General features: G+C 33.7%; 2 protein-coding genes and 1 long non-coding RNA gene across 5 annotated transcripts; 2 read left to right on the top strand and 1 right to left on the bottom strand.

Annotated features, from left to right (window-relative positions):
• On the top strand, positions 1-2665 carry LOC139844340 (histone deacetylase HDT1-like). Its single transcript, XM_071834559.1, has 10 exons — positions 1-82; positions 569-639; positions 744-967; positions 1083-1099; positions 1177-1221; positions 1310-1509; positions 1718-1780; positions 1878-1968; positions 2142-2274; positions 2374-2665. Exons 1-10 carry the CDS (start codon positions 70-72, stop codon positions 2432-2434), a joined length of 918 nt encoding a protein of 305 aa, XP_071690660.1. The 5' UTR covers positions 1-69; the 3' UTR covers positions 2435-2665.
• A 1407-nt stretch (positions 2666-4072) lies between these two features.
• On the bottom strand, positions 4073-7624 carry LOC139844339 (splicing factor U2af small subunit B-like). Of its 2 annotated transcripts, XR_011757914.1 has the most exons (7): positions 7343-7624; positions 6530-6616; positions 6364-6445; positions 5958-6084; positions 5402-5880; positions 5116-5271; positions 4073-4296 (listed from the first exon to the last, which is right to left on the bottom strand). XR_011757914.1 is itself a non-coding variant. In XM_071834558.1 (6 exons), exons 1-5 carry the CDS (start codon positions 7577-7579, stop codon positions 5421-5423), a joined length of 993 nt encoding a protein of 330 aa, XP_071690659.1. In that variant the 5' UTR covers positions 7580-7624; the 3' UTR covers positions 4073-4296; positions 5402-5420. The 2 variants fall into 2 exon arrangements, 1 of the variants encoding a protein (XP_071690659.1); XM_071834558.1 differs by lacking the exon at positions 5116-5271.
• A 2210-nt stretch (positions 7625-9834) lies between these two features.
• Positions 9835-11570, top strand: LOC139844338 (uncharacterized). Of its 2 annotated transcripts, none has more exons than XR_011757912.1 (3): positions 9835-10254; positions 10855-10952; positions 11084-11570. It is a non-coding gene; the product is annotated as an uncharacterized lncRNA (long non-coding RNA). The 2 variants fall into 2 exon arrangements; XR_011757913.1 differs by having other exon boundaries at positions 10855-10969.
• The last annotated feature ends 3425 nt before the right edge of the window (positions 11571-14995 follow it).

The raw sequence follows: 14995 nt of genomic DNA, 5'->3' as shown, positions 1-14995 counted from the left end.
GTCAAACAAACGCACACTCCTCTCTGCCGCTCATCCTTTTCTCTCGAATCTTCTCGAATCACAATCACAATGGAGTTTTGGGGTAACAATTCTCATCTCTCATCTCAACAGATTACATCCGTACTTATATTTTATTTTTTAGGGTTTTTACTTCTCCGATAATTAATTTCTAGCTTATTCCCGATTTCGTAATCATTCTATGTGCATATAATCGATACAATACAGTTATTCTGTTTCTATGCATGATATTATCTTTTTATCTGTGAGTTTGTTGTAAATTTCGTTATTATTTGTTATAATTTTTATATGAGCTTCGTCACTGTTTCGGATATCAGTAGGAGTGTAATAATTAGGTATATATGTTTTTGTAATTGATCTGTTATTTTTTAGGGTTTTTTTTCTGTAGCGGTTAAGGTCGATTGTCGTTTAATCATATCTGTCGGCTATTTTAAAATTAATTTCTGAAAATACTCTGTAATTGTTTAGAGTTAACAAATAATTTAAGTTTAAATTACTCTGTAACGAATTTAATTTTTTTGTGACAAACTTTTATATTTAATTGATGTAGGTGTTGAGGTTAAAAGTGGTCAGCCTCTTGAGGTAAACCTTGCAGATGGCAAGGTTTTACATCTCTCACAGGTATAAAATACTTTATTTCTATATGATATGTTATGTTATGTTATGTTTGATATGTTTGATGCATTAATCATAAAATGTACTGAATGAATTGGTTTATTTTATAGGCTTGTCTCGGTGAAATCAAAAGTAACAAATCAAGTGAATCTGTTTACTTGCATATCAACATCGATGGAAAGAAGCTTGTTCTTGGCACACTTAACTCTGAAAGGTTGCCTCAGCAGCTATTTGATTTGGTGTTCGACAAAAACTTTCAGTTGTCGCATAACTGGAAGAACGGCAGCGTTTACTTCTATGGATACCAAGCTGACCAACCTACTGATGATCAATTATATCCTTTTAACAAACGTAGTTATTTATATTATTAGCATTTGTTTATTGATATGTATTGATATAAAGGTTGTTGGTTGTTCCTTGACCAATTAGTCCTTTTTCCGTGTGATCACTGACTCTGAAGATATTGGTTAGTGTCTTTTTGCACCAAGTTTATTCTTTATGTTTATTTAGTTCATGTTCATATCATTTGTATCTTTTGGACAGATACTGATGAAGAAGATGAGGCTCTTGAGCTTCCAATAATTAACGGTATAAATTTGGTTAATTTTTTGTTGTGTTTTTTGAATACATATGATGATTACACACTTTTTGATTAACTTTACTTGTAATATTCAAGGTTCCTCTGCAGTCAGGCAGGAGACTAAGAAAGAAGAGGTCCCAGTGGTGGTCCCAGTGGTAGCTAACAAGAAGGATGGTAAGCAAAAGGTGAAAATTGTGGAACCTGAGAAGGATAAGAAAGCTGATTCTGATGATTCCGACTCTGATTCTGATGATTCCATTGATTCATTGTCTGACGATTCTGACGATTCTGATGAGGTATGTCGTATTTATGCTATTTGTGATTGATATTGATATTACTGTCCTAAAGGGTAATGACTACACTCTTCATTTGTGATTTTACATATATAAATGTATGGTTTTTGCCTTCTTCTGATACATAGCTGTGGATTAAGTTAAAAGTCACGTAGAGAGTTTTTCATTCGTGTTCGTAATGAAGTTTTTTAATGCTTGTTGGTTTTTATAGGATAACGAGAAGTCATCTGGCAGTGATGATGATAGCGTTGAGGAGGAAGAGACACCAAAGAAGGTTGGCGACATTTTTTTGTTTTTGTTTTAATTCTTATATTCTATATTCTATGATCTTTTTTGCTTATTGTTTTTATCTTTTGTTTTTGTTATTACAGAAACAATCTAGTAAGAAGAGGCCCAATGAGTCTGCTATCAAGACACCCAGCACTGACAAGAAGGCAAAGATGTCTACCCCTCAAAAGACTGGTCAGATTACTTGCCTTATTTAAAAAATATGTGACATGCAAGATGCTTTAACCCTAGCCTTCATTTTACTATCTCATTTGTATGAAATTTGCTAAGATTGTTTATATTTTATTATGTTTTCATTATTCTGAATTATTATGAATATGAATGAATATGAATTTTTTATTTGATAGATGGCAAGAAACCTCATGTAGCCACCCCACACCCTTCAAAGCAAGCTGTTGCCAAGACACCTGCAAACAAGTCAAACCAGAAGACTCCTGCCTCTACATCTGATGGTGCTCATTCATGCAAGGCGTGCAACAGGTATAATACTTTTAATTTTTAGAAGATTCTTTTGATGGATGTAATTGTAAAGCATCGGAAGTTTTTCTGACTCTGATTTTAATTTTTTGTTGTTTTTAGGAACTTTAAGTCGGATGGTGCTCTTCAGTCTCACAACCAGGCTAAGCACGCAAGTAAATGATGAGATTTGGTTGAAGAGATTAGAATGTGGTGGATTTTGTTTAAGAGTTGAGTGAAGGTAGTTTTAAATATGGCCGTTTATCAAGTAGCTTTTGTTTTTTAGTATTGAAAGAAAAGACATCTTGTTATGTTCTGAAGTGTTGTGGGAGAAAACATGGCAATTATGCACTACCATTTACATGCTGGATTTTGTTGGTATTATTCGCTTCAAGTTTCTTTCTATTGATCTTCATTTTACAATGCATTAACTGTCTGTGACGAGATGTTTTGGATTTGCTTATAAAATAAACGTCTCTTAATGTTTTGGCAACTACCTGATAGGCTAATTGTGTGGATGTTTGATCTTTTTGGGATGAACCTGAATAGCCCTGAAAGAGTTTCGAAAGAGAGTTGTCATTAATGTCACTCTTTTTGGTTGTTTAATTTGGGTTGGGTTGTTTTGCGAGTTTATTGTTTTGTTGCCCGTCGGTTAAGTTGTTTGTCGGTTTGTTTAGGTTCCCGTCTGTTTTGTATGTGTTTGGCGTCATTTTGGTTAGTTTGTCAGAATGTTTGTTCTTTGTTGGTTTGTTTTTTATCTGCTGTCCGTGTTTTGTGTCTGTTGGGTTTTTTATGTTACCCTTTTTTTTGCCCAAAAAAAAAAAAAAGGTTTGGATTGTGAGCTGTCACTTGCATTTACTTGATCAGTTTAAGTGGCTCTATTTTACTACTGATTGGGTGTATTTGGCTTGTAAGGTTTTATTAACTGAATGAGGGTTCCAACAAAATTGTAAATTCCGTCTCCGTAGGGTTTTTAGACATGAATTCTGTTTGAAGGCAGTGTGACGATTGTGCTGCCTTGTCTGAAAATGTTGATCAAATTTGATTGGTTCAAATGTTAAAAAGGTGCTTGTCTCTGAAAATGTTGAAATATTTGTTCAAATGTTGAAATGGAAAAAATAGTAGTAAAAAGAAACACCAGATGGAGTATTAAAAAGGAGTTAAGGTGAGAGACGAGCTAAAAGAAAAGCACCAGTAGGTTTCTAAGAGTTGTTCAGCCATCACTAGGTGTAGTTAATAAAGCCTCGCTTTGTGAAGAGTAGTAATTTCTTTGATGTCAATAGACTTTGCAAATAAGCAAAAAGTTACATTTTGTTATGCAAGAATGGCGATATATCCATCCAAAGTTCAATTGTTATGCACGTATATGTGAAATTGTGAACTGTTATTAATTTTGGTTTTTGCAAATAACACATTGATTTGACTGAAATTATGAATTGAAGGTGTTGGAAGTTTAAACTGACCAACCATAACAGCAGTAAAGCACTCGTTTTTTGTTATCTAACATTTTCAGTTTTGGGAGCTATTTTGTCGATAGCCAGTTAGATGTTATGGACTGCCTTAGACTAACAAACCCGGTGCCTTGTTTTTTCAATAGCCAATTTGATCCCCATATTGATATCTACCATTGTAGGATATCTCAAACTCCCAGCAGGGAGGGTCCATAACAAGTGATTATATAGAGGGCAGCTATCTCCCAAATACATTAACAAGCAAGATATTGTCCGGGCACGAGAAATGATTAATAGGGCTACAAATCCACGTAATTATATCATCACGAAAAGTGTCAAGTTCAATACGTTGCTAGTCCACATGAAAAAAATAAAAATCAAACTGAAATCGTCTATTGAAATGAAGTGGAAGCATACAATACTAGATAAATATTTTAAAAACGTTAACAAAATATTCCAAATACAAAACTAAACTTGCAATACACTTAATACCACACTTCTCGCATCATCAGCAGTTCTTTAGAAAGCATCAGTTTTCTTGACACCTCAGGATCACTTCACGAAACATTGTGTAACCAGATGATGATAAGACAACCTGTATAAAAAATATGATTTTAAACAGCAAAAATATAAGGACCCATCCAGAATACCTGAACCTGCAAAACTAGTAAATTATGTAAGATCACATTTCTAATTGCATGAAAGCCCTGCATGTACCTATACACAAGTTATAACCTATTCCCTCGAGGCGGCAACACTAGCACATTTATTGAAGAAAGGATTAATAAAAGGTTGCAATTTATCACCTGATGAAAACGAAGGGCTATTAACTTTCAAAAAGAAACAAACCATACGGGTCAAAGAGATCGCCCAAATATTAAGTTTTGTATTATCATGATTGACACCTCAACTACTTGGTATGTGTTTAGGCTGCACAGTGCCTAGAAAGATGATCTAATTACCCAACCTGCCGGCCCACCCAATTTGCCACCTCCACTAATCTATTGATCTACCATACTTGACAGCCAAACTACAAGTTAACCTGCTGCTAAACTCTTAGATTAAGAAAACAGAAAATGGACCTGCAAAACTCAAAACACCTAGCTATCCATTCAAATAAATGATGAGTGACCAACATGAGTAGAAATTTTGTAAGTTTTGCTTTTAAAACCAATGATATTTATTTTCATTAAATTCTTCCTTTTTCGGACAACAAGATTAAATAACCCAAACCAAATATACAAGGGGGGAAAAAATTAAAAAGTATGCTGCTTTTCAGATTTTGTATGCACTAAAAATCAGCTTTGTTTTGCCGGTTGAAAAACAAGGAATAGATAGGTTGATGGTGCTGAAATAAACAGAATCAACAAAGTTCGGTAGAAGGGCACTCATGTATATATCCCAGAAACAATACCACGTGAGAGAATGATGAAATTAGAGAAGGATGATTGTATTATATGTAATCAGTCATTTAAGCACAGCTAGTGATCCTTTCTCGGTCATCCCCTTAAAAGGGTAACGGGAAGAAAAGTAGAAAATATATTGACCAGTCAACCTGTACCCTGTACTCCTGCACAGTGGAAAGCAGGCAGTAAGCCATATCTTTCAAGTGGTAAACTGTTTTTTACTAAGCTTACTCATTTTTTTCCATCTATTTAGACTCATTCACGTAATAACAAGAGTAGAGAGAGGGCACAAACCAGATAAATTCCAAGTAGATCAGTAATCGTAGCGTCCATCTCCTTGTTCCGGCTTTGGCTGATCATGGTCACGACGATGGTCTCGGTCTCCATTACGTAAAGCACCATCATCATTGATATTATCATTTTTGTCTTCACCAGTTGCGGTTTCGGGACCAGATTTTACTTGTTCTTTTTCTCTATTCCATTGTTCAATCTTTGCCCTTCTTTCAGCACTTCCTTCCCTAACCGGACTCCGGTTTCGCTTCCCTCCTGGGCTCCTGCTACGTCCTGATCTGCGTCCTGGACTCCTACTTCTGGGCCGCCTGCTTCGGTCACTATGGCGGTCAGGGTAACCACCACCGCCGCCGCCGTCTCTTCTGCCAGAACCACCACGCCCACCGCCTCGTGGGCGGTCATCATGACTCCGGTGCCTTGGAGGACTACGGCTTCTGCTTCGGCTTCTCCTACGTCTCCCAAATAACTGCCTCCTCAAATCTCTAGAATAAACATGAACAAATTAGCAAGTGACACAAAAGATGAGAGATGAAAGTGTGGAGGATACAAGTGAACTCACTTGTTGATCTTCTTTAAATGCATGAAGTTGCAATAACCGCCTCGATTGCACACGTTTTCTTCATACTGTCTGCATGTAGCTTCACGGAAATCTGTCACTGGAGAAAAATCCACAATAATTGGGCGGCCTGAAGAGAAAAATAGATTTCACGTTAGACAAAAAAATGTTCACGTATAACTCATTCTTTATATATAAAAAAAGGTTATTTCCTTACAAAGAGATAACTTTAGTATAATTTAGGTTACATTATAATTAGAACACGACATTTCAGATTGATTTTTTTGCAAGTCAATCGTATTTTAACCCTATTTACACCCCCTTTTATAAATGCTTTCATATTTTTATAAGCCTTGACCACATATGGAACCTATACTAACATTACAAACAAGAAAAAAGAAGACTATACCTGCATAAAACCTTCCACTCAGATTCTGAAGAGCAGCGGCAGCATGTTCTTCCTCTCTAAACTGTGCATACACATTTCCCACCTACATATAACGAAATGAATTCATCTTAGAGTGACCAAATACACAAAAAGCAATAAATCAATTTCAAACGATAAAAAAACATACCATATGGTCAGCCAAATTATCACATATGTTAAGGCTTTCAATCTCTCCATACTTCCCCAGCTCTTCAAACAGATCTTCATAGAAGTCCTATATATTTATACACAAATATAGAGGTAATCAGAGAAGTACAACAGGTTAAACATAGTAACCAAATTGTTAGCAAAATATCATATTTTCATTCCAGTCATCCATAAATCGCTTAAAAACACGTGAAAGGTGTGTGGCGACTGACGACACAAAGATTACAAGCAAATCAAATTTATAACAAAGTAGCATGTGTGTGATGCAGTATAAATATAAATATATACTTCATTCTTAAGCATGGCTTAATGACTTAATTCTTACAAATTCAACGACTAGGATATATACATCAACGTATTCACCTAATTAAATTCTTGCGTAAGTATATAAACTTCGACTCACAATGAAAAGCCATAAACCGTAAACGAACTCTAACTACCAAACAAAACCATCAGCTTGTCCAGCACCACCATATAATTGTCAATTTGTCATCCCTAAACAGAATCTAGAAACAAATTCAATAGCTTAAAATTATATTCTATTTACTACAGAACAACATTTATAACATCACAATTAAGTTTCTAACAAACATAAATAACCTACTTCCTGAAGAATCAAGCATCTATCCTCACACAGCTTCATGATATCACAACAAACTTAACCTACGGCCTACCTATATTAAACTATGGATTCAACTTTCAAATATAGACACATCAAATTCATGCTAATGTGATGGCAATAATAAGTTTCCACGTGTAGATATAGGATTAACAATTGTAAATGCTAACGAACCTCAAAGTGATCCTGGATTTTGCTAGGATCAAGAGGCTGACCCTGGGGGTCAACTCCAGGAGTGATACTATCAGGACGCTGATACATATTTGATAGCAATAGCGTAGGACTGATGCTAGGTTTCGTGTGAAGCCTTGAACATCGATCTCCATGGCGACAAGCTCCGATCTTAAAGTAAAACGGGCAGTTGACTCGATCTTTTTCGGTACCGAAAATGGACGCTAAATGTTCCGCCATGGTTACGGGCAGCGGCTAGGGTTAGGGTTTCAGTGATTACGGGGAAAAGGGACTGAAAGAGGAAAACGTTATGGTCTACTTTCCTTTTATATACGACTAGTTTATAACCCGCGCATTCACGGATATTTTATCATACAAATTTTTTCTAGGGTATTTTATCATACAAATTTTTTCTAAAAAACTATATTCTTAATAACTTGTTAATGGTAATGATGTAAGTAATAGTTGTGAAATAGACGTGATTAATAAAGCAACGAATAGTAAAACATCAAAATTATAAATACACAAAAAAACGATAGTTAACAAGATAAAAACAAAAGATTTACACCAGATTTGGAAGTAGGTACAAGGTTAAAATTACAAAGACATAAAAAAATAACGTTTAGGACGTAATTGTCATTGTCAACGACGGGTAAATGTTGTAAGTTTCTTGATTTATGAATCTATTGACCACAATGATTTTGAATATATCTAAAAATAAAGTAATAGTTACCATTATTTAAGTTATGCAATTACTATAAGTATAAAGTTAAACTATAAATTTAAATTTACATTTGATAATAATATGACATATAAAATTAGAATCATGGAGATGAAAATGTACTTTATCTCTCTCTATACTTTAACATCATTACAATTTTATAGTAATATTCTAAATTCCTAAAACAAAACTAATCACCATCAAAAACCCCACTCCAAAACTAACGGTTCTAGATTGCTAAACAAAAACATGACCCACAACCAACGACCAAAAATCCAATTCGTATTGTCCCAATTCCCATCATAACCGTCCAAATTTTCGAATATTCCTCCGGCATATCCAGAATCAATCTAGTTTAAATTCCACTAAATCTTACTCCGTATCTTTTTAACAATAATGATCAACATGACATCATGTCTCAACAACTCTCATTAGATCAAGAAAAATTCATCGACAAACTTAATATTTTCAAAATCAAAGGCAGAGATAAACATCATCGACAAATATTTTCCAGGTAAAATTTAAAATCCTTGAGTAACAGCATAATTATCGCATTTTTATTATTCAAATTAGATAAATGTTTTTTTACAAAAATGTTGCAGCAAGGAGTATAACAGACATTGTGCGATTGTGCACATCCACACTGATATGAGCAAGAGTGAAACAAAATTAGAATCATGAAGATGAAAATGTACCTTATCTCTCTCTGTAATTTGATGGTCACCACTAACAATATGGTTACAATTCGCTTTTATTCGTTATAATTATATTTAACAGTAACTAAGAAATTGTAATTCAATAAACATATATACTCAATGTTCATCATAATCGTGAGAATTTGGTAGTTTCTGATGTGTATGGAGTTGGAGAAATCTTAGAGGTAGTTTCAGATGGGAAGGTGATAGTTGGTTCAAAAATTTGCAGTTATGATGCAGATTATTTGATATGGTTTAAGAATGTGGAGGATGAAAAGTTTCAAGCTGCAGTTATTTGTAACCTTATTCAAGTTGCAGTTATTTCCCCAAATTCTGCGTGGCATTTTATTTATTATTATTATTTTTTATACAATACAAATCGTAAAAGGGCAGGTTTGTAATTAGGATGTCTAACTGCCGCTTAAATTGTTAAATGACGCCATCCACAATTTTAAGGGTTGGGATTAAATATTGATTATTCATCCCATGGATATTATTTTGCCATGTGTTTGATTTTCATCTAAAATAACATCATAAGAGTTTTCTAATTATAGTGAAGAGAGATGAGAAGAATGTTATTCAGACTTTTGCAATCTATCTATAGATTCTATTAAAACACTAACCTTATATGTCATAAATAATGAATTTTTCTTCATACAAAAAAAGCAAAAAAAAATTAAAAAATTTTAAGACCATCGATGTCATTAATATAAAATTTATATAATTAAAATTTAAATCTATAGATCTATAGATTCTATTAAAACACTAACCTTATATGTCATAAATAATGAATTTTTCTTCATACAAAAAAAGCAAAAAAAAAATTAAAAAATTTTAAGACCATCGATGTCATTAATATAAAATTTATATAATTAAAATTTAAATCTATAGATTCTATTAAAACACTAAACTTATATGTCATAAATAATGAATTTTTCTTCATACACAAAAAGCAAAAAAAAAAAATTTTAAAAATTTTAAGACCATCGATGTCATTAATATAAAATTTATATAATTAAAATTTAAATATAATTACTCCCTATAACATACGGAGTATTTTTCCCAACTCCCATCCTCACTTTCATAAACCCTAAAAAAACCCTAAGGTAACAACTTTGATATGCCACATGTTCCTCACTTTCATCTTCCTCACTTTTTCATCTTCGTTTCACTTCAGTAATTAGGGTTATTAGGAGCCTAAAACACACCACGATCCAGACATTTGCTAGGGTTACACCAAATTCAACAGTGGCTCCCAAAAAATCACGGCATAATCATACCGATTTAGACAAATGAAACCCTATAATTACGTCGCCTATGGTTTTCAAATGAATATTGGATTCATCGATTGGAAATATAAACCCGGGTTATGAAATTAAATCACGGCCCTACTCCTTGGCGAATCGATTTATGTAATTCTAATAGATTTATCGATATTGATTATATACAATTCGTTGTCGATGTTGATTCAAATCATGAAACAAATCAAATTTGAAGAGGTAATTTGAATTCGTTTTCAAAGCATTCTAATTTCTCTCTGTTAATTTTTTGATTTTTTTTCAAATTCACATCCAGATAACTAGATAACTGATAAATTGATTTTTTTTGAGGTTTTGTTATCACTATGTTAGAAAGATCGATAAAGGCTCAAAACTGAACAATTGCTTAAATGGTTTTGAATTATTTGTTGGTTAAATTATGTGATTTGTATGTTGCTTTATTTATTAATCGCTATGTTATTTTTATAGTTTATGTCTCTGTTAATCCTGATTGCCTTTTATTGATCTTTAGCATTTGTGATTATATGCATAGAATATAAGGGATCAAGACTGTTTCATATTATGTTTATAATCGTAATTACCTACTTCAAAAACCATAATATAGAAAGTAGGTGCCGCAGGCCATACAAAAGGCTTGACCATGTTATGTATTTGGCTTGGCACACATCATGCATTCATTAGAGGTTCAAACTCTAACAATTTATTGAAAATCACATTGTATAATACGTATTATATGTTAGTTTTAATGGATGCTATAAAATAAAAATGGTTTTCTCTACACTTGATGTTGATAGGTCAGGTGATTCTTGGCATTTTCAGGGTGATGAAGCACCACTTAAGGTGGAAAAAGATAACAAGAAAAGTCCTTGCATTGAAGGAGGATAAGCTGGTTAATGTGAAGACATGCCCGTGATAAAGTACCTCCTATTAGCAAGTAAACTGTAAATTGGTTCATTTGCGATGTTGTAAAAAGATGTCTTTTAAATAATCGTGACATGGTAATACAACTATCAATTTTAAAGTTCTTAAAGTTTGGATTTATTCACAGGTCGACAACATGACGTCACTACTTGAAAAGGCCAGGGATAAAGAGTGGTCTCTAATTTTCCTACTGATGTAATTGCGGACAAGTTTGCCAAGGATGCCAATATCAAGGTTTTCCCCAATTTCATTTTTTATTCATATTTAAGTTTAGTTTATAATTTTAAAACATATTATTTATTTATTTATTACTATAGAAAATAGTTACATCTATTACTGAAGCAAATGAAATTGTTTGTGGTAATTGAAACGGTGTTGTTGAAAACATCATACGACACATGAAAATTGAAGACATACTTGATGCGGAAATTCCTAACACGATTAGCAGCATCTCCATTAACAAAGTTTGTGTATCAGAGATAGATAGAGCTGGTCAATAGGTTAAAGTAAAAGTTTTTTTCTTAGTTTTAAACATCTATAATGAGTTGTATTCAAAGGTGTGTATAAATTTTGACATGAGTTGTTAAAGTGAGAGTTTAATATTAAACATTTATGATGAGTTGTTAAAGAAAAATTTGTTCTTAATTTTAAACATACACATGTAGATATAGATTCGTTTTTGAATTTTCCATTTGTGCTTCAAAGTACCAAAGTTGATGTATATGGTGGCAGCATCAGATTGAAATGTATTTTCATGTAACTTTATATTTGTTACCAATATGTGGTTCCACATCAAATATTCGAATATGCAACACTAATATTGACTTTCATTGAATTTTGAGCTTGTAGTAGTTAATGATGTATGGCAGATACTATTTCTGTAGGAAGCACCAGTCATTACGTACAGGTTCTTTGGATGCTGCTTCTCTACAAACAGTGTTAGTTACGAACTCTGTATTTGTGTATTGTTTCATTTTGGTACTTTTGTATGTTTGGATAGTTGCTGCAACTTTGGTTTATTTTTCTAAATGTCATTGTAATGAAATGAGCCTATTCAATTGTCATTCAATAAATTAGGGATGGCAATGGATACCCGATCCAGTGGATATTCATCCGATCCACCCGATTATTCGTGGATATGGTCGATCTAAATGGATATGGATGTAGATGAAAAAATTTCATCCATGGATGAACCCGCTTTCACCCGAAATAACTAAATATATAAATTTATCACTTAAATTAGTATCATTTATGTAGTGATATTTCATTAATTATATTCGTATTCATCTTTCTTTATATTTTCTCTAAAAATATAACTTTCTTCTTATATTTTGTTTTGTTTAAATAATCAAATGTATTTATCGTACTTTGGTGATTCAAATGTGATTCAATGTAACTAAAAGTAAGCAACTTACATGTCGATATCTTTACACGTTTAATAGGTTATCTATTGAATATATTTGTTATATAGATTAGTAAAATGTGACTTTCGGTCGCATAAACTATTAAAAATATTACTTTTGATCGTATATAGTGAATCACCGCTTATAATTGTTAAAAATAAAATAAATTTAAACGGATATGGATAATTATCCATTAACCCGCTTCACCCGACGGATATGGATATGGATATGGATACGGCCTCACCTGATCCATATCCGATCCATTGCCATCCCTAATAAATCATGCAAGTTCTTTTATGTGTCTCTAATTGTCCTTCATTAAATCATGCAACTTTTTTTTATGTGTCTCTATACTAACTTCTATGATTTATTTTTTAAACTTCCGTGATTGCACGGGCTCTTAATGCTGTATAGTTAAAAAAATTATTTTTTAATAAGCTCAATTAATTTTGCACGGTTATTTACCCACCCGTTACATTCACTTAATATCTATATACTCTTTCGTTTAAACAAACTCGTAGTTCTACGGGTCATTTCACTAGTAGATTAAACAAACAGCAATCTTTTAGATGCTCACATGTCACCTTTTTAATATATGTACACTTAATTTACACCTAATATATACTAATTTTTAATTCGTATAGACCTAACTAGATTATGATTTTACTTTTTAGTACATAATAGTTAATAGCTAGAAAAGTGGCCTGCGCGATGCCGCAGTGCTTTTCGGGTTACATAATCATAGCTAACGTAGCGTTATGTATATACGAAAATAAAAACGCTTTGCTACAGGTGTTTTTAGATACACGTCGTTAGTACCTAGTATACCTATGGCATATGCATTTTTAACATCAGGAAAATTATATTAAAAAATGGAAACATAACCATCGATATGATGTAGGTAGTTTGGGTTGTTTATTATAAGTGTATGTATATGTATTGAAGATAGCCCGATGTGTTTAGCGTTTTTTGAGAAGTGTACGTTTCGCGTATAGTTAGTCCCGTTGGGTTCGTCAGATTTTTTCGAGTTGAACGGTGGTCTCGAAGAAATTTAACTCGCACCGAGCGAGAAGATAGGGCCCGTTATAATTTCGGGTGGAATTAGTTTCTTTTATTTTAATAAAATTATATATTTACACTTGCTACCCCTGAAAAAGTGTAAACTTGAGGGGCTGTTGTGTAAATTGAGCCGAAGTTGAGTGTAAGACCCTATTATTTCATCGTACATATGTGTAAATACGGTATGGGTTGAATGGGTGTTCGTTTCATATTTTAAATAAAAGGCAGAATCTGGACTGGGCGACTGGCGCGCCGCGCAGCCATTTGGCGCACCGCGCCGATATGCTGTGATAGCTCACTTCCTTTTAAAATTAGATATTTTGGGGGTAAATTGGTAAAATCACATGGGGTCCGACTTTAAGGCCCTAAACCAGTTGTTGGGGCCTCATTAACTCCATTTCTACCTACATCAACCTCATCCATTCAATTTTAGAGAGAGAGGGTTTTTCTAGAGTGAGAGAGCTCAAAATAAGGAAGAAGAAGGTTGAATCGGGTCTAAGTGCAAGCTTTAAAGTTGTTCATCTTTCCCCTAGCTTCGTTTTGGTAGTAGTGGTATGCTCTAATATTAACTTCCTTGTTTAATTGTATTAAGGGTTAGGGTTTGGGTAGTGTTGCACATAAAACCCATTTGTTAGTGAATTAGGGGTTTTTGGGTGGAATTGGGTCATGTAGACCCAAAGGTGACTAACTAGGGTTTTCAAAGTGTTAAATTGATGTTTATGAACTTAATTAGTTAGTAAATTGCTAGCACACCAATATGTATGTAAATGGGTGTTGTGTGGGTTAGTGAATGACCCAAAATGGGTGTGTTGACTTTAAATTGGTCAAATGGGTCAAAATGGACCTAAGTTAGTTAATGTTTGTGTTTAATGCGTAAACCTTGTGTTGAAATGTGTTTTAAACCTATCTTGGCTAATATTAGGGTTTTGGTGTGAGTTGACCCAATTTTAGGGTTAAGTGTCCAAATGGGTCAAAATGACCTAGTAATGGTGAGTGTGTGAGTTTGACCAAATTGAATGAATGAATGATTATATGTACTTTGTAATAGGTGCGTTACCTTGAAGTTTCAAGCTTGGTTATCGATTCACCGAAGGCGTAAGGTGAGTGGAATAATTATATGTGTAGGTATATAATGTATCTATTTGTTGTAGCGTGAAATGTGTAGTGTCGAGGTGCTATGACACCACGTTTCACGTGATGAGTGAAGCATCGAGGTGTTAAGATGCCACTCGGGGTGAAGCATCGAGGTGTTAAGATGCCACCTAGGGGTGTAGTGTCGAGGTGTTAAGACACCACTCCGTAAAATAATAAAGGGTGAAGTGTCGAGGTGTTAAGACGCCACCCGAGGGTGAAGTATCGAGGTGTTAAGATGCCACCCGGGGGTTAGTGATACGAGGTGCTAAGTACACTAATGGATGTTGTGAACTCCGATGGCCTTTCGCGGGCGCCATTCCCTTGTACGATTGGTTAACCATGGTTATTGTGTTGTAAGTGTAAGCATATTATATTATTAGAGTTATATTTATATGCGTTGCTATGCTAGCTTGTGGTATTGGAGATTTCTAGCTCGTATTCGA

The sequence above is a fragment of the Rutidosis leptorrhynchoides genome, chromosome 4 (genome assembly GCF_046630445.1).
Source record: "Rutidosis leptorrhynchoides isolate AG116_Rl617_1_P2 chromosome 4, CSIRO_AGI_Rlap_v1, whole genome shotgun sequence".
In the NCBI taxonomy this organism is placed as follows: Eukaryota; Viridiplantae; Streptophyta; class Magnoliopsida; order Asterales; family Asteraceae; genus Rutidosis; species Rutidosis leptorrhynchoides.
The sequence above is the reverse complement of the archived record's forward strand: the minus strand, read 5'-3'. Positions and strand labels throughout refer to the sequence as shown.